The sequence below is a fragment of the Mandrillus leucophaeus genome, unplaced genomic scaffold, assembly GCF_000951045.1.
Source record: "Mandrillus leucophaeus isolate KB7577 unplaced genomic scaffold, Mleu.le_1.0 Scaffold44, whole genome shotgun sequence".
Taxonomy (NCBI): domain Eukaryota; kingdom Metazoa; phylum Chordata; class Mammalia; order Primates; family Cercopithecidae; genus Mandrillus; species Mandrillus leucophaeus.
In genome coordinates, this window is record NW_012104698.1 from 4,520,575 (window position 1) to 4,541,338 (window position 20,764).

Below are 20,764 nucleotides of genomic sequence, written 5' to 3' on the forward strand. Positions count from 1 at the left end.
TATCAAAAAATGAAAAGAAACAAATAAGAACTACTAGTCACATGTTTTAGTAGCTTTGGGAAAGACAGGATTCTTTATGTGACACTAAAAAAGTATTTCCAAATTCTTCGTGGTGTTTGTCTATGCCAGAGTTTACTATTTTCAAAATATCTGTTACTATAGGTATCTCCATAGAGCATAGACTTAAAGAGATGAGAAGCTATATTAGTTTTCCTTGCTCACATCTTACCTACAGGAGCCTTTTATACCTGGCCCTAGAGTTTGCTGGTTGACCCTTTCTTAAGAATTTTCTCTCCCATGTTTGTATAAACATTTGCCTGACCTTTGCTCTTTAAGCACAAAGAAAGAATGTTTGATTCATATAGCGTCACATAATTATTGAAGTTACTCAAAAAAGGCTTGCTAGAAGGATGTATTATTAAGCATGGAATATTATTTTGTGTGAAATATGGTACTAAAAATATGAGGAAAAGGAATAGATGGGAGAGAAAAAGAGAAATAAAAAAGGGAATAGATCAGAGAGAAAAAGAGAAAGAAAAAAATTAATTTGGATCCTACTTTTCATATTGAAAAGCACAATGAGTTTTATTTTAGGTTTAAAAAAATCTAGTATTTTTATCTTTAGAATTAAAGTTTCTGTTCTAATTTCTTGAGAATTGTGCATGTATTGGATTTGCTGCTCATTTGCAGAATTATTTGAAATGCTTTTGACAGAAGAGCTAGTTTTGAGAAGAATAGCATGCACATAGGAGAGTCATCTTCCTGCCACAGTAAGAAGAAACTTCTCATTAACACAATGAGAGGTGGCATGTGAGAAAATGGCCTCCTTGGGTCATGTTAATATCAATTCTAATGAAGGAAGTTTTAGAAATAGACAGTCCCTTTCTACTGCAATAGATACAGTTTAGAAACTGCATTGTCCTTGATAACCAATATTCACAACAACCTTATTTAAACTTTCTCATTTTTAATCCAACAAGTATCCAGATTGGCTTTTAATATCACCATTCCTCTAATCCACAGTAGTATTTCTTGGAAGTAAATGCTAAGAAATTGATCCCTTTACTTTGTGGAATTGAGGATAAAAATTCAAGAAAATTCCTAATGGCTTAGCACCTGGTTCAAAGACGGTAATTTAATACACAGCACACTAACCACAGACACAAGTTGATGTCACCAGTTCATTCAATTCAGAGTAGCTTGCAGAGATCAACAGTAAATTTAAGAAAATACACCGGTGTAGTGGTTGGCAATAAGTCAAAATGGCCAACTGAATATTATTGCCTTGGGGAAAAAACATACTTCTGCATTGCTGCTACTGTTGATATTAAATAGAAACTTTCACCAGAGTAATACGTTTCCTCAATTATCACAGCACAGCTGCATACATTTCATACTGATATTTGGCACAAAAATTCCACCTCTTTGTGTGTGTGTATGTGGATTTACATAGATTTTTTGTTGTTAACATATATTTATTTAAAGCATCTCCTACCTCCTTTCAGTCAACCCATACCCAATGCTACATATCCACACAAAGCCTCCATCTCCTACTCTATTACTTTTGTTTTTTTGTAATAAAAACATCAATCTGTGACAATAGACACGCAGAACACTTTCAACATTTTCAGAACAGAGTTTTGAATGTCGTGGATCTTTCATTTTTACTCCCTGTGACTCCAGTACAACACGAACAAACTGCAATTAAGTCTGGAATGTACACAGCAGTCATACTGATTACCATAACAGATAAATGAATAATAGGTGAAAAAAGTTATTCTGAACTGCATTCTTTCTACTGCAATTTGTGTGAAACATCTGATGACTTTTCCAGGGACTAACTCTTTTGTTCCTAACTTCTGTGCTATGCCAATTTATACATCTGCACTTCAATTACCTCATCTAAAAAATGAGAACAACAGGATTGCCTTAAAAGGTTAAGGTACGCCCCAAGTGAGAGTACGCATTCAAGATTTCCTTGTACTTTAAAACGTGGCCTCACAGTGTTTATCATTACTTGTAGATGACACTGCCAAATATCCAGATTTTTTTAAAACAACAAACATATTTGAAAGATTCTGGTGTGTGGGCTCTACATGGAGAGTCATGATTTTGTGATATTTCTACTCGCTATTTGCACCAACAGGATGAAGCAAATTCAGTCAACATGATCAATGTATCTTGTACATTATTTAGGGTAAATACAGAAGTCTCAGGTTCCAAATCTATGTCAATTCATTTCAGGTCTCATTTCTTCAGTGTGTTTGTGTTGTTTTATAGTTTGTTCCACAAACACTTTCAGAAAATAACATAATAAAACCATAATCACATGTATAATTTTATGTAACACTGGAACAAAAAAAAAAAAAAAAGAAAATGCTCCAGAGTAAATCCCACATCCAGTTTGACTCATGATCAATTCTTCAATATTTACATAATACTTTTGGAGAAATTTGAACTTTTTTTCCCCTGGAGCCAGGAAAATAATAGTGCATTACTGAGAATTCTAAATGTGATGATGTGGTAACAAAAAATGTAAAAATGGAATACAGTTTTACACACTGTGAAAGAATTACATTGCAAATTTGATTTTTTATTTAATGTCAACAAAGTTTTAGTGACTGCCCCTTAGTGCCAACTATCATAGAACTATCATGTTTGTATGTGTGCATAATATTAAGAGGAGTGATATGATATAAACGCAGAAGTGACATGATCTAAACCACAGCTGAATTGCATAGAACTTTATATGGTAGTAGAAATATGCTCTGTGTTATCCAATATGGTAACCACTAACTATATGTGGCTATTTCACCCTAGCTATCTAGCTACTGTAACTGAGAAATCAAAATTTTTATTTTATTTAAATTAATTTTCAGTAACTTCAAATTATTTTTCTGAAATTTCAATGAGCTATATTTGGCTACTGGCCACAATATTGGGCAGCACAGGTTGAAACTGAGGTAGAAATCATCTTGGCAGCTGTGTGGAGATCAAAGGATAAGAGATGAGCAAATGAGGCTGTTATCACTATTCAAGTTAGAGATGATGGTGTTTGAGCTTAGGAAGTAAAATAAACCAGGCATAGTGATTACTTGAACATGGAAAGCAAAGGAAGTGAAGAGGTCTTGAAGAAACACTCCTATAGCATGTTTGTAACATGTCCAATTAATCTATATTGCTTTTCAAGTTAAAAATAGTTCTGTCTTGTTTTCTTTTACCCATTCCTATGTAATTATTCAAGTACAACAAATGGATCAGAAATATTCACATAAATATTAGCAAAAGATGACTAAATATTTCTAGAAATACATGGAATCTGGAAGTTCTGGTGGCTATCTGAGATTTATCTCTTGTGTGTGCTTCTCTATGACGGGAGGTTACGAGTTATGAGGATAAACTCTCTCACACCAAAGCCCTCCTGATGACCTTGATCCTCACGGCTTACCCCCAGGACACAGGAAGCCCAATCAATTTCTATGAATGTCCACAGGTCCACATTGACCCAGCAATGCCAAGGACAATCTAGAAGTGAAGAGAATCTTTCCCCTCTCTGGAATGACATCTTTTTGGAGCTGTTGATCGTGCCTGTCATACTTCTCTCCATAGGAAATAGAGTCAAGGTTGATAAACACTAATAGATAACAGAATAGAGATGATGAAGTATAGAAAAAGCATCTTACAATGTAACAGTCCAGACCATAGGACCAGATCCAGTATTGATATTTAATAATATATTTAATGCACTTATTGAATCTTTCCTAATTCTTGGCCTTTCTGCTAAATCCTGTATATTAATTTTTCATTTAATCCTTCCTATAATCTAATGGAGTAGCCCATTATAGACTTTCTTGTCTCTCAATGTTTATAGTTGTAAAATGGGGATAACATGCATTTCCCCTGTCATAAAGTTAGTAAGAGAAACATGTATAATATTTCGACCATAGTATCTGTCACATAATAAACTCTTATTAAATGTTGGAAAGTTATGCAGAGGGTGATATTTGATTATATAAGTGGTTTCCATTTTGGTAAAAATCATTTACAATATAGAAAAAAAAATGTTTAAGGAAAGCATGCACACCAAAATTAATTTTTAAAGTACTGTATAACTATGTCAAATTAGGTTTTGTAAAATGTCATAAATGTGCATATAATTTAAAATTTTAATTGGATATTAAGGTTCATTTAGCAAATAATGAGGAGTTTGGAAAATACTGGAAATGAACTGTTGAGCACAATATGGTCTATTAGCTCTTTTTTTTTTTTTTTCCTTTTTCCCCAAAGACAAGGTCTCCCTCTGTCACCTAAGCTGGAGTACAGTGACACGATCCCAGCTCACTGCCATCTTCACCTGCCAGGATCAAGTGATCCTCTTGCCTCAGCCTCCTGGGTAGCTGAGATTACAGCTATGCACCACCGTGCCCAGATATTTCTTTGTATGTTTTATAGATAGAGGGTTTCACCATGTTGCCTACGCTGGTGGTCTCTCAACCTTAAAACTAGAGATGCATTTATATTCAAATGATGTGCTTGCTTATTTACACACTATATACACTATAGTAATAGGATAAACACATCATTCCAGTGTTCTGCCAGATGTAATTCTTTCTGGGGACAAAAATATTTTTTTAAAAAAATACTTATTCCTAAGCGCAATGTCTACCCACGTGGTTTCACCTGGTCTTGTACAATTAAACAAATGCAAAACCCAAGATCATGTATTTGATGTCCAATAAAGGTTAGCCAGAAATATGTCTTCTTTTGCCATTAAACAGACAATTCTCTTCACCACAGTCTACACCCTGTTCCCCTTCCACACTTGTTCTGTCCAATTTCAGACCCTTGGCTTTGAAAGGGGCTTTAGGTATTTTCCTGTGCTTTGTGCCATTAAATGTATTTTCCATGACTTTGACCCTTTTTAAGGACTTTCATAATTTGTATTCTCCTTTACTATGAAGGTGTGAACCTCAATAGATCATCCCAAACTTGATTTGTCCCCTATCGCCTGTTTCAAAGGCACTTTGGCTAGACCCGTCCCATCCCCCAGGAAGCAGACTTCATACTTATGGGGTAAAGCTAATAAGCCTTTGATAAATGAATGAAAATGGAAGTTCTCCATTTCTACTGTGCTGTCTTCTTAAAATATGCATTACTACATTTTCCTCCGCAACATTAAGTCAAATCTGATTGTCCTTTATCAAAAGCAAAGTTGTATAATACATCATGCCAAATGAGAATGTAGAAATATAAGGAAAAATAAAGATGTAGTTAAAATGACTCCCATAAATATTTGAACATCAGATAAGGATGTCAATCTCCCTTTGTCATGATGCAAAATAGAGGATTTATTTTGCCTTATGAGTGTAATAATATCAGATATCATGACTCAGCCTACACAAGCATCTTTGTTTCTCTCAGAATATAAGCATTATTATTAAGTTTTGTTCCCTACAGAATACAGAGGCTTCACCAATCAGAAAAAAAGCTGATTTTAAACCCTAGATCAGCACTTTCTTTTTTGTTTCTCTCTCAAGATTCTTGTGCAATTTTTACCACCTTAGATCACTAGTTTTAAAATATTTTACTAACACATGTAATTTGATTATTATTTATAACTAATAGCCAGGTCTAGTATATGACATTGATAATATTTCAGACAGCTTAACTCTCCACTATGAGGTTCGCATCTCAAAATGTGTAACAAATATGTATTTATCCAAGGGAAGACATTGTAGGTTGAGAAGTGTGCCCTGTGCTATCCAATATGGTAACCACTGTGGATTTGGGAGGTAGACAGCTGGTGGTGTGAATTCAGTAAAATTACTTCATTACTACAGAGTTTCAGTGTGCATACGCATTATAGACATGAAGAACTGCTGTGCAGATTGCCCTTCAAGGGAAGGGTGCCAGAGATGTGAAGGGTGTGGTCAAGAGATAGTCTCCCGCTACCCACTACTTAGGGTCCACCTCTGTTTCAGAAAATTCCCTTTCCAGAGGTTATCTGAAGACTAAGCAAACAGAGGTATAAAGGTCCTACCATTTTGGCATGATGTAGGACTCCTCTGACGAGCAACACTAATTCCAAAGGAACCCACCAGTCTGGGCCAAGGTTTGGCTTGGACTGAGCTGCAGTTTCATTTCACTGTCTGTCTATCATGCTCCTGCTCCTTTCCTTTCACAGGTGGTAATCCCTAGCAAACAGCTTTCATTTCAGACTCCATGTACTTTCAAACCTGTAACATATTTGTTTAATGGGAATAAGAATATGTGTAATTCAGGGAGTTAATGCTACAAATTGTAAATGAAATATACGCAAAAAGAACTGCATTAAAATGCTAAATATGCATGAACAAAGATACATAAAATATTTTCTCATATCCTTTGCTGAAAACTTAGTGTCATACAGAAGAATGCATATTTGAGTTTCATGTACACACTACAAATCTATTCAATGTCAGTTTCTTGTTTTTCCCACTTCGTTCATTTAGGCAGAGAAATGCTACTGAAATCAAAGAATACGCGAAGAGATTAAAGTGCAGAGACTAGGGTTTGGCTAAGGCGGTCGACAGCCTCAATTCCAAACCCTGTATTATAGCCATCACTGAGGACAGAAGAAGAAAAGGAACAGGTGGAAAAAAACCCACAGATTTATAATAAAACCATGAAGGAAACAAATTCCTCACTCTTAGCAGCGAAGCATCACAGTATTTATCAGGGTACCCATTGCATCCTGCATCAGGGTTACGAAAATGTCCTCAAAAGCTACGCTGAGGAAGCCAGCTTTTTCTGGCAGATTCAACATGGGTGCATGCTGTCATGGGTCCATGAGTACTAAGATTCCAAGGGCTCTAAGGCAATGATGGGAATGACAATTCTCATCAAAGGCAGCTGGATCCTAATACAAAAAAAGTTATTTGACTGCTAAAATTTTTTCAATTATTTTGAGAAGTTTATTTCAGGGAGCTTTGAGACAGAGTAAAATCCTGGAATGATATGGGAGCTGACTGTTCAAATTACTGATGGAAACCAAACCTCCATCAGTCTTGTGTAGGGGGTGACAAAGTTTTTTGTAAAGAACGTATTTTAGGTTTTGCAGTCCATAGTGTTTCTAGCACAGCAATTCAACTCTGCAGTTGTAGGGCATAAAAGGATGACGGTGACTGTGGTCCAATAAGACTTTACTAGACCGGGCACAGTGGTAGCTCATGCCTATAATCCTTACACTTTGGGAGGCCAAGGTGGGCGGATCACCTGAGGTCGGGAGTTCAAGGTCAGCCTGACCAACATGGAGAAACCCCATCTCTACTAAAAATACAAAATCAGCTGGGCATGGTGGCCCATGCCTGCAATACCAGGTACTCGGGAAGCTGAGGCAGGAGAATCGCTTGAACCCGGCAGGTGGAGGCTGTGGTGAGCTGAGATCGAGCCATTGCACTCCAGCCTGGGCAACAAGAGCAAAACGCCATCTCAAAAAAAAAAAAGACTTTACAAAAAAATAAAAGAAGTAGCAGGCCGTATTTGGCCCACAGGCTGACCCCTGGCCTAGTGTAATGGAGTCAAAGTATTTACTAACATCATGGACTTTTGTCCCTTTAGTAAGCTCTTTAGAAAGAAAAACAGGTGAAGTTCCCACATGTTCTCGCTCATAAGTGGGAGTTGAACAATGAGAACACATGGACACAGGGAGAACAACATCACACACCTGTGCCCGTCAAAGGGTCAGGGGCAAGAGGAGGGAGAGCACTATATAGCTAATGCATGCGGAGCTTAAAACCTAGATGATGGGTTGATGGGTGCAGCAAACCACCGTGGCACATGTATACCTATGTAACAAACCTACATGTTCTGCACATATATCCCAGAACTTAAAGTAAAATTTTAAAAAGAAAAGAAAAAAGGTGAAAATTATGCAGTCATAGGCAACACAGTCTATTGGCAGAAAGCGTCATGATATTTTCATTGCTCAGTGCACTGGAATTTAGAGGACAATCAGGACAGGAGCCTGAGTGCCCTCTTTTACATCAGCATGGTTCTCAGCATACTTTAGATGCTGTGCAGAACAAAACACAAAGTTCCAAAATCAAAGATGCTACTTACATTCTCCCCTCAGAGGGTGCAACTCACCGGTGAAGTCCTATAGCAAAGACCCTGGAATTCAAAGTGACCTGGTCTCCCTATCTTTAGTCCCAGTAGTGATTATTAGAGCTCCATTAGGGAGTCCCTGCCCTTGGAGAAAGACTGTGTATCTATTTTTCAAATTTAAATGGCATAAATGCACTTTTATATCATAGAAAAATGTTTTGGTAAACATTGGTTTGCAGCCTCTGTATGGAAAATTTATAGGAAGACACAATTGTGAGCCAACTGCAAGTGAAGATGCTATTTAGAGCCACACATAATGAAATAAACCCCTTAGTTATGAATCAGTTATTATATTTCACTGAACTCCAACTGTTTCTTTCTCACTGCTTAATTTCATTCTAGCTTTTGTTATTATGCCTAAAGAAACCATTTTAACATTTTCTCGCATGCACGTTGAGTATCAAAAATTCCATCTACAAGTTTTCAGCTTTTTGCCTCTAATTGCTCCACTGGTTGCTCTAACTGCTTTAATAAATAATATTATCTGAGTTCTGCTAGTTCCAGAATTCTAAGGTCCCTGCATCACATATTATTTATTATTCCTCTAAGGAAAAGAAGGAGCCTTTTTTTACCCAAATAATTTCTTTATAGTCAGAGAGGAGAGAGAGAGAGAGACAGAAAATGAAGGGAGAATAAAAATGTGAGAAAACAATAAATAAAATCTACCCTTCAAATTACTACAAGGTTCTCTACAGGGTGAGATATTTTCACTTTAACATTATTGGCATCCTTGGATATCTATGAACTTCTATTCAAAATGCATTAGGAAATATTTTCCTCCATGTGACCTTAAAGCTCTACAATTCTATTTTGTTTACCATTTTCAGATAGCATGTATAAAAGACTAGTTAGATAAGACCGGGCACAGTGGTTCACGCCTGTAATTCCAGAACTTTGGGAGGCCAAGGCAGGCGGATCACGAGGTTAGGAGTTTGAGACCAGCCTGGCCAACATGGTGAAACCGCGTCTCTACTAAAAATGCAAAAATTTAGCCAGGTATGGTGGTGCATGCCTGCAGTCCCAGCTACTCAGGGGGCTGAGGCAAAAGAATTTCTTGAACCTGGGAGGCGGAGGTTGTAGTGAGCTGAGATTGTGCCACTGTACTTCAGCCTGGGTGACAGAGTGAGACTCTAGCTCAAAAAAAAAAAAAAAAAAAAAAAAAAAAAAAAAAAAGACTAGTTAGATAAGTGTGAAGGGCTTTGGTTTTCTGGGGATATTCAGCCAACAAAGACAGATATTATGTCTTTCTAGAAATTTCTTTACAAAATGTAATAATTGGACAAAACGTCAGTTAAAATATAGATAAATGACTAGATGAATTAATGTAAATGAGTGAACGAATGAGTTTCTGAATATGTGACTTAATGAATTAATTATCGTGAGCTGAATTAGCAGGTATAGTGAGTTTTTTGAAACAGTGTGCTGTTTTCAAATTGGGGACAACCAAATTTTTATCTGGCCATGACAGTGCAAGAATGAAATGAAACAAGTTTTAATTATTTAAAAATACTAGATTATTATACGCCATTGATAGGAATGCAAAATGGTGGAGCTGTTATGGAAAACAGTATGGAAGTTCCTCAAAAACTTAAAAACAGAATCACTATATGATTAAGAAATCTCACTTCTGAGTACTTATCCCAAAGAATCGAAATCAAGATATTAAAAAGATATTAGCACTCCTATGTTTACTGCATTTACAATAGCCAAAATGGGAAAACAACCTAAACATTCATTGATGAATGGATAAAGAAAATGTATAGAGAGATATTGAAACACTATTCAGCCTTTAAAAAGAAGGAGATCCTGCAATACACAACAACATGAATGAATGTTAAGGACAATCTACTAAGAGAAATAAGCCAGTCACGAAAAGACAAATACTACATGATTCCACTTTTATGAGGTATCTAAAATAGTCAAATCCAAAGAATCAGAGAGAAGGATTGTGGTTGCCAGACACTGGAGAAAAAGAAAATGGGGAATTGCTAATCAACAGTCATAAAATTTTAGTTATGCAAAACAAATAAGTTCTAAAGACGTGCTGTACAATGTTGCACCTATTGTTAATAATACTATACTGTGCACTTAAAACTGTTATAAGATAGTGGATCTCTTATTAAGCGCTCTTAACACACACAAACACACACATCACACACACACGCTCTTCACCAAAAATGAGAGTTACTGCAAGATTGAGGAGGGAATCAATCAAAACACCGTCTACTATCTAAATTAATTCCAAGTTTTCTACAGGATGAAATATTTTCACTTTAGCATCCTTAGATATCATGAATATAAAGAGTGTTTTCAGGAGAATTGATGATGAACAGCCACCCTGGTAACTCACGTGAATTATAGAAATGCCAGAATACCAGTAGGAAAAAAAAAAATGCAATGCTCCTGTGTTGAGTGGGTATTTATATTCAAGAGAGGAATTAGGACAACACAGCACTGTGGCCACAATGATTATATGCTGACCTCCTACTCTGCCTGCTGAATGGTCATCATTTCCACTTTTAACTTAAGCAGCTCATGCAGTCTCATTCAAGGTGAACGCTTGGGAAACAACAGAAAGTTATTTCCTTAGAAACAATCACATCTCAAAGCCACGGTACACCCAATACACACTCGAAATAAGTTTATGAGATGAGAAAATAAAATGGGCCATAGCAGATTTACATGAAAGAACTGACTTATTTTTAATACCTGTTCTGGGCTAGGAATGCTTACCTTAAATATAAATAATTTGCTGCATATAACAACTTTTCAGAGTGTCTGTCACAAAGTATGGGCTCAGTAAACACCGACTGTCATCATCGTATTCCACTTTCAAGAATCCATAATCTAGAAGAGCATGCATAGGTATAGCGGCCAATGATAAGCAGAAACTTGTATTTAACCTCTCGTCCTGCTTCTACGTGATATATCACCAAGTACAGGAAGCTTATCCTTTTTTAAGTTTCCTTCTTTATAAAACTGAAATCATACTGAGTATTTCTTGGTGTCATTTGTAAGAATTAAGTGAGATAATATATAATAGGAGCTTAGCATGGTGTCGGATTCATCAAATAAAAATAACATTGTTTTTCCCCTTACCTTGCCCATCACTATCTGGTTCACAGTCAAAGGTAATAAACCCATATCAGGTGGCTAGGCAGATGAGCAAAGATCACAGCATTTATACTCTGGTTAATTCCACAGATCTGGTTTATTTTTCTTCTTTCCTGATATTCAGTGAGGTCATTTAGAGAATGAGTAGTCAATTATTTCCATTATAATTGGTCCTACTCAGTCATCCTAAAGCTAAAGCTCATAGGCACAATTGGAGTTACAGAGATCACAAGGAAAAGAAAGGACTGTGGATTGTCAAGGCACCATTATAAGACCCAGGTGCACACCCCAGTTCCACTTCTAACTATTTGTGTGATACTGGGCAAGTTAGTTCTTTAATCCTCAGGTTTCACATCTCTTAAATAGGTGTAACTGAGACAGCCAAATGCCTAAATAGATAAAAGATACCCAGAGAATCTCCGACCTGCCCCACCAGTGTTTACATCAGATGCTTTTGTGCAGATGAGGAAACTGCCCAGGGCTGTGTCTGAGTATGCCTGTATGTGCACTGGGGGAAGAGGGCGGAGCCACGGGCAGGGGGAGGAGCCTGGCCTCTTCACTTCCCGTGTCGTGACCCCAGGGATTCAATCTGTGAGGTGGGGAAACTTTACCTGGGGATTTGAGAGATGGTCCATTGGCCATTCTCGGTTTTAAAGAAATTTTGCAAACTATAGACATACACAATGGCCCACATTTGGCTAAGAAAATTATATTTATTAATGGGCCAATGTTGAATGCAATGGGAGGAATATCCAAAAATATTTACTTTGGCATGAATTTCCTGAAAATATAGTGAAACTATGCAATGGTTTGCTTTGCTTTTTTTTTTTCTTCTTCCTCTCTCTGTTTTGCTTTGCTTTTTTTTTTCTTCTTCCTCTCTCTGTTTGCCCAATAAAATCCTCTCCTACTCACCTTTCAACGTGTCCTCGTGCCTAAATTTTCCTGGTTATGTGACAAGAACCCAGCTTTAGCTGAACTGAGGAGCAAACTCCTGCAACATGATGACTCCACATAGAAGTGTTAGAGAATGAAATCAGTATATGTAGCACAGTTCCTGACATATACTAAGCACTCACTAGTAACAACACCCATAGCAGAAGCGGGAAAAAAATTAGACTAAATGATATTAATTAGACTATTTAGCATATAACTGTCAAATAAAAAAAACAGAATTCTGCACACAGTCAGCCACCTAGGTGAATCTCTACTAAAATAAGTTTTAGGTTTTTAATTTGCTTTTAAGATGTGAAATTGATGGTGGCTTGCCTTTTATTAACTGGTAACACTACTAGCTACCACATATTTTATTTAATATTGTCACTTAATCATCTCATTAACACTGCAAGAAAGTTGATATTATCCCATACGGAGGAGAAAACTGAATTTCAGAGAATTCCAGGGACTAGTTCTCTGACTAGGAAGCAATAGTGGTATGATTTCAACCTTAGTCTCCCTAAGTTCAAAATATGTCATCTTTTCAATAATTTACACACCTTATTTTACATTACTGAAAGACATGGTATTGCAGAAAGTAGCAAGGAACTAATTAATGTTCCTACAAATGGGAGGGTAAGATGATGGATTTTTCTCTATGTCACTGTTCATTTTCCCCTCGAAAGGAATATACAGACATAAACATACAGATAGAGATATAGTATTAGGTATAAGAATTCAAAAATACATGTTATTTCTAGCTTGACAATGTGCTCTAAAAAGAAATTGAACTGCATGAGAAGCTGACCAACCAACAAATAACTGCATTTTTTAGCATGGCAGATGCTGGGATAAATGCCTACTTCTTGCTGGATAGCAAATTAAGCATGATCCTAAAAGATGGATACATTCTTGTCAGTGTATAAAATAGAACAGTCCTAAAGAGAAAATAATGCATAGCTATGTGTTACGCAGTAATTCCCTGAATATCCATGTCCTCTGGTTCTGTCTAAAAAGGTTAAATGGCTCCAAATCTGTCCGCTAGACTCATAAGGAGCTACGCATTGCTCTGGCTAGTCAGGAAATTTAATTTTCTTCTGAAATTAACCAATTGTGCATAGAGAGAGGGAAGCTGCTCTCCAGATCCAACTGGGGTGGAGGTGGGGGCAGAGGACTGTAGAAATGCAGAACAGATGTTGAAAAATATGGTTTGTGATTCTTGAGTTCTCATCCCATGGAGCCAAGCCAGGTTTAATCAAAAATGTGTGGGCTCCCCCTTCTGAATGACACATCAAAGGCTGCTGTAAATGCTTTGAAACAGCATTCGTCCCTTCTTTGGGTAGAACCAGAGATGCGGAGGAACTAGCATTTGCCTGACATCTATCAGAAGCACAGATAGGCCTGTGTCATCAAATAGTGCTTTATCTGTCCATCTCTTCCTGGTCAAAACACTCTCAAATCCCCTTTAGCTTGTCTGAAAATGAAATGCTTCTAAGATGGACAGTTATTTCTAAACAGCCTCAAGCTTCCTCTACACAAACTTTCCTACCAGTAACAGTAATAAAAGTAGCAATAGCAATAATAATAACTAGCAGCTACAATGAGAATCTTCGCTTGATTCCCTGTGAACTGGAATTAGTATCAGTAAATCTCCATTTTTACATCAGGACAATGAATAGATTATAAAATGTGCAGCCATATGTGGACAACTGTGCACCTGGATTTATAGCTAGCTCTGCCAATAAGATGCTACTTTTATTATGGCATGAAAAGTTCCTCAAGCCTCATCTCTGGATGATTGAGATCGTGTCTCTGCACAGCCAGTCCACTCCCACTGGTACCATGTATTCCGTGTTGGGAGCTTATATTATTGTGCTGATATTTGAACCCTTATTTTCCCTAAGGATCCTTGGCTTGGCAGACTCTGGAGCCCTTACATGCTCCTGGCTGACAAGAGTAGAAACCTTGTCAAATCAAGCACTAAAACTGGTTCTCTGATCAGTCTCTCAGTGGAACCGATCTCATTCACTTCCTTCACATTCTGTCTTCTGCTTGGAGATGTAAAGGATGTGGCAACGACTCCTTTTTGAGTTCCTTTCAGAGGTAATTGAGAAACATAAAAACAGGGCAGATTCATCCACTCCACAAATATCGTTGCCCCCATTCATGTCAGCATTCCAGCATAAAGCCATTGCATAATTTCACGATATTTTCAGGAAATTCATGCCAAAGTAAATATTTTTGGATATTCCTCCCATTGCATTCAACATTGGCCCATTAATAGATACAATTTTCTTAGCCAAATGTGGGCCGTTGTGTATGTCTATAGTTTGTGAAATTTCTTTAGAACCGAGAATGGCCAATGGACCATTTCTCAAATCCCCAGGTAAAGTTTCATCTTCTTAGAGGTTAGACTCTTCTGCACGAAACCTTCTTTGTATCCTTATTGGCTGCAGTCTTATTTGTTGTTCTGAATTTAGAAATGATTTGTACTTAAAAACAAAAAGTGCTGTTCTGGGTCTGTAAATAATTTTTGTACAAACTCAACTTATTTGGGGTGCTGACTGTTCTGCAAGGTTTTAATCTCAGCCTCAGAGTCTCAGCACCCTTGTGAGTAACAGGAATTTAATACTTTTTTTAAAAAATCGAATAAATAAACCTACAGATAACTCACTTTACCAGGGTTTCCCCAAATGAAGTAATTGGAAGCATATCTGCCCTAGTTATCTGTGACTTGTAAATTGAAAGGGTTTGGTATGAGCTGACATCTAACTCAGAAATTAACTGGACAATTCTTTAAAATTGTATTCCTCCATCTACTTCTCACTCTCTATCTCCTTGATTTTGCAACAAATATTCGTAAGACAATATTTGAAATTCACATTCAAACACATCATTAGCAAACACTTGACCCTTGGAGATCAGCATAGAAGTTATAGATTTTCAGTGTGCTTTCGGGAGAAAGCTATTTAGCTGGAGAACCTGTACTGTCATTTGGGTGACTGGAAAAAGAGAAAAAGGTGTGTACGGTACAACAGAAAAAAAAAAATCAAGCTGAGCTTCATTTCTAAAGCAAAGGCAGAAAAGCTTTAATAAAGAATTATTTCTCATCCTGGGGAAAAATTTTGAGCAGAAAAACCATAAACAAAAGGTATTTTTGAAATGCAGAGAAAGATTTTTATCTAGGAGACACCAAACCAGATATGCTGACCTATCAGAAATGTCCAAGAAGTGATAAAAAGATAATTTCAAAGGCAAACACCAAATGCAGAAATAAGACAGGAGCCTCTTAATGCATTGACACAGTGGTCTCACGCCTCTAAATTCTAATATATAATTCACCATAACTGTCAAAAGAGACAGAGGATACACTAGCAATGCTTCCCCAAAGCTAAACAAACAAACAAACAAACAAAACCACTAACAAACAAAAACATAAAAATAACAAGATCCACCCAAATGTATTGCAAACATTTGCAACTCTGCATTTTCATAGAGCTCTCTGAGAGCTGCAATAGCTGAATTCATCTTGATATTCCTGGCTCTGGGCTCTGTGTAGCACTTAGTAGGTACACATGCGCATGTACACACACCGTACACACACACACACCATACACACACACACACACACAACACACACACACACACACACACACACACACACACAGAGTATGGGCTAACCAACATTATTTGGTGATGTGAGCATAGTCCCAAGGGCGGCCACACAGAAAGTACATGCAAAGGCATTTTGCACTGATCTGCTTGTCATTTGCAGTATCCAGTATTCCTTTTAAAAGACAAATACCTTATAGGACTGGAAGTGATATCAGGGTCACGAGCAGTCACTTGCCCAATCACGGAGTTCAGAGCAGCATTTTCATGAACTTCAAGCAGGTAAGTCGGTGAAGAGAAGACCGGAGGCTCATCAGCATCTTCAACGACGATTTTGACTGTCGCCGTGTCTTTAAAGGGTCCCCTGCCACTGAAACGTGGGTCAATATGGACATTGGCTGCCTCTACCTTTAGCGTATAGGATTTTTTGGTCTCAAAGTCCAGAGGCTGTTAAGAAATGACAAAGATAAATGCTTCTCACTAATGACCACAGCAGCAAGAACAAATGAGTATAATGCTGATGGATGAAAGTTATGTGCATTTAAACCCATTTGTGAGCCTTAATGGGATCACTCTCCAGTCCCCCAGATTCAACCTGTAAATTTTACGGGCATTTATTGGTATCTGTTTATTATACAAGCTCAGTGAATCTAATATCCTATTGTTTTGTTTTGTTTTGCTCATTTCACTTGGAATTCACAAAATATTCACAGTCATGAATTGTGCCATCAAAATTTCACTTCAGAGTCATAATAAAATTTTACTAGTGACAGCATGACCTGCATACTAATCAGCCACTTAATCGGGCCTCTGCTGGTGGCAGATAAGGCGACATCGAACACAATCTCTATCTGGGAAGAATATTTTATCATCTCTGCAACAGAGTGTGAAATGTAAAGAACTAGAAATAATCATTGTTTAGTCCAAGGAGACATTATAAAGCATAATTTAGCACTAATCCCCACAAAGAGTATTTTCTGATTTCACTTTAAAGCATTGCTACTCTACTGATCATGTGGTTAAAATGAGGTTTATTATTTTTTAGGACATTCTTAGAGGCTCTCTATTATGAATTTATGCTATGAGGCAGGTGGGCATGTAAAGAAATATGTGCACCAATACATATGTATGTACTTGTGTTTATATTTAGAAGAAGAAATTATTCGAGCAGTATAAATAGATAATTGAATCTAATTGTGCCCCCACCAACCACTTAAAAGCAATTTGAAATTACCCCATTGCACCATTACTGACAATGTGTCTGACATTAATTCTTCATTCCCTAAAATTCTGAGAGACTTTGGTCGATGACCTAGGTAAGTAAAGCTAGGTAAAAAGAAGCCACCTTCAATAAGCCAGAAACCCATGTGCATTAGCACCTTTATAGTCCAATTTTTGGTGAATCACAATACTTCAGATTTCAAGAATGCAAGTCTATCGACTTCAAAGTTGTATACTGTATACATTATTCAAAGTTGTATAATGTATACTGTTCAAAGAGACAGTATACATCTGCATTACACATTTCTCAAAAGAAATATAACTTTAAATAGGCAATGAAGATTTTTTAAAATAAGCTAGAAGACAAACTGGCACCAGTGAACTCTTTCAGAATTCCAGTACAAGCTTAATTATATATTCTTATTTCAAACTATTGTGTTGGTTTTTACATTCGAATTCTGATCTAATGGGACTTGGCTCCTTTTTTCCCCCCATATTTTCTAGTAAACCAGGCAGGCACTCACTTTCCTACCTATTCTAAAATTACTAGGCACATGCATCCATGAATAGATCCTGCAACATCAGCATATTCACAATTTGCCAATCACCTTTACTGTAACAATTTTGCAATTTCAAATTCTTCGCAAACATTGTTAAGTATAACAAATTATGTTCTGCTTAATTCCAGCTCAACATAATGACGATGAACCCAGACACATTCTGGTGTCCCAAGAATTTTATTGGACAAAAAACAGGGCCTATAAATTGTAGAAATACAACTCCTTTGCACTGTTCTCTAGGGTAAAATACATGTTTTACTTGGTGTCAAGGTGTATAGTATACGCTTCGAAGTTTAGGACTAACAGCAAATAAAAATAAAGCAAATGGCTAATTGTTTCAGTTTATAACTGCACTTTATGGCAAAAAAATGGGAATAATAACAATAAAAATGACATTAGGAATCATTAGTCAAGGAAAATGTGACTCTGGGTTATTCAATAATTGACTCAAATATTATGCTATACTTTATTTCAAACATGGCTTTTTAAATGTTTTGTAGTTCTTAATGCTAAACTGAAACCAAGATTTTGGTAGAAAGATCGCGGTGCTCAGCAGAGAGTTAAAATAAACGTAGACATCTTTTTCAAAATTGATTTTTTAAAATATTTTTTATAAAAAAGAATATCCAGAAAACTTTAGGTTTTCATTGTTAAGACTTCTTCAGTGGGGGCGATTTTTAGAGCAAGACCATTGGAAATAGGTCTCTGTGTGGCACGATGGAGATTCAGATAGTAACCTTACACTCATATCTACATGATGCTGATGAAGAAAGTGAAAAAAATTATTGACTTCCAATTGTGTGGTCCACCATCTATCTTATTTGAGAACAAGCAAATCCATTTAAAAACTAGTTTGATCTACTTCATGACAAAGGTTTGAAGAACAGTACTGAAGAAAATAATCAGGATGAGGATCAAAGAGTATTTTCCTTGCAAGTGCTTTGTGACTATAAAGTAAGGAACTATGTTCCACACATTTCTTATGAGTGTAGATTTTATGATGAGAAATATAAATGGAAAATGTCGTACAGAATTTTTCTACATCTACCATAAAAGCAAGAGATTGCTAACAAAAGCAGTCTCAAATTTTCCTACATTATTTATGCTTGTTATGGAGATGTTTCTTTCTTCAATGGTAGCTCCCTATCCAGAAGCAAGGGAAAGATGAGCTTCATTTCCCATGATGCTCAAACCTCTGAGCCATAGTTTGGAGTATGCAATGGTAGCAGGTTTGGCCCTGTCCTTCAGGCACTAGAGAAAGCCAGGATAACTGAATCTGAATGTTCTGCCTGTTTTTTTTTGTTTTTTTTTTTTTTACTTTCCATGAAAGCATAGCCTTCAATAAGGACTTGGGAAGTTTCAGTGTATTTGGGGAAGATATTTCAGGAAGCAAGAGTTCAAACATGAGGAGAGTTATATACAGAAAGACTAAAAGCCACTGAACTCGTCACCTCTGTGGGCAACTGAGGCCTGTTTTCACTGAGAATCCTTTTACAACCTTAAACAATATGACTCAGAATAGTTTCTTCGAACGATAGTAACTGTCCACCAATTTTTCTCCCCCTTTGGTTGAGGTCTGCCTTCACAGGATATTGACTTCCCCACACAGTTGAAGTGCCCTGTCTAAGGACTCAGTAAATTCCTGTGGTTATGGGTAATAGGTAAGTTGGAGGAGCAGCACTATTATGGTAGCCATTTACCAGACCTTTAGCAGAAATGTGAAGGGGGCCCAAGAGATAAGAGGTGCCAAAAGGACTGTACTAGTTATCTTGTCTTATTGCTCAATGCTAAACATCTACCAGCTCTACAATTCTGTCACGAAGTCCATACAAGTACCTCAACTTTAAAACTCAAGTTTCAAAGAGGTATTTTGAAGATGAACAAAAGTTTCCTTAGCTTACTTTTCTTAGCCTTATAATGCCATCCTGGGCCTGGGCATCAGAAGTGATTTCAAAAAGTGCTGTTCCATCTCCATCAATGATGTCATATGATGACTGTGCATTTTCACCAATATCCTGATCATTGGCCTTCACCCTGCCTATTGCAGTGCCAAGAACCACATCTTCCGGTACTGAGAAGTGATACAGGCCTTTGAAAAGAGGAGAAAAATGAGCGTCACACAAATTCCAACCATTCATTCATTCATATGACAAATATCTTTTGGGCACCTCCTTTGTTCTGGTCATTCCTTTATTTATGCTACCAATAAAGTGATAGAAGAGACAGAAATATCCATTTCCATTGTGGAATGTTCAGTCTTTTAACTGAATCAGAGACAAACAGTTCCCAGAAGAAGGCATGATCCCTTTTCAAGACTCTTCTGAGATATGAAACTTACTCAACCATATGTTTACCAAGTGTATATTTGGAGCAGCTAAATCAAGGCTATTAGGGAATCTATGTGTGCATTTTTTTCCTTTTTGCTGTATAATCACATTTACTGCCCATGGGGATATTCTTTGTTGCCAACATAAAATATTAAGCTAATTTCAGCACAGAAACATGCAATGTGTAACACACTGGAAGTCACTTTTGAACGTACCTTTATATTTACAGACTTTTAGACCATTTTTGATAAAATTCAATTACTGAACTTTTGCTGTGCCCTGCAGCAAGCTGTTCAGACACATGAAACACTCCTCTTGTTGCTGAAGTTCTCATTGCTCTAAAGACAAAAATCCTGCCTTCAACACTTCCTAGGCAAAATACAATCAAGTGTATCTTCACTCTCATATTGGGGCAATAAAGTGTGTCTAATTAGTGGCATTAGTCCATTTTTAACTCAAGTCACTTTAGTTGTTATACTGCTGTCACTCACTTTCATTGGTGTAGAGGAAGCTGTTGGTGTCCCAACCATAACCCCTGGCCATTACTACTGTAGTGTACACCTGTCTTACATCTAACTGCCACTCCTGCATTTCTTTGCCTGAGGGTTATTTCTGGCCTTCAGAACCCATTTTGCCCACTGAATGTCAGGCCAGAAATGCCAGAAAATTAATGCTTCCTGCAGAAGCAGCCCTCAAAGACTCACAGGAGTTAGTATATAAAATTCTAGGTCTCTCCATTTTGTGGTAGGATAACTTTGAGTTTTTTCTTTTCTTTTCTTTCTTTACAATGGTCCAGAGTTTCTCCAATGGGATAAAGTTCCAGTAACCCACAGTAGTAGCTGGCTCAATAAT

The 20,764-nt window shown here is 37.0% G+C and overlaps 1 protein-coding gene across 1 annotated transcript in view; it reads right to left on the reverse strand.

Moving 5' to 3' along the window:
* Nucleotides 1–20,764, reverse strand: part of CDH8 (cadherin 8, type 2) — a 393,813-nt gene that overhangs the window by 152,215 nt on the left and 220,834 nt on the right. Inside the window, exons 6-7 of the mRNA XM_011994007.1 lie at nt 19,487–19,674; nt 15,998–16,251 (exon numbers count right to left, since the gene is read on the reverse strand). Of these exons, the coding sequence (XP_011849397.1) occupies nt 15,998–16,251; nt 19,487–19,674 (442 nt within the window). The remainder of the gene's footprint in view (nt 1–15,997; nt 16,252–19,486; nt 19,675–20,764) is intronic.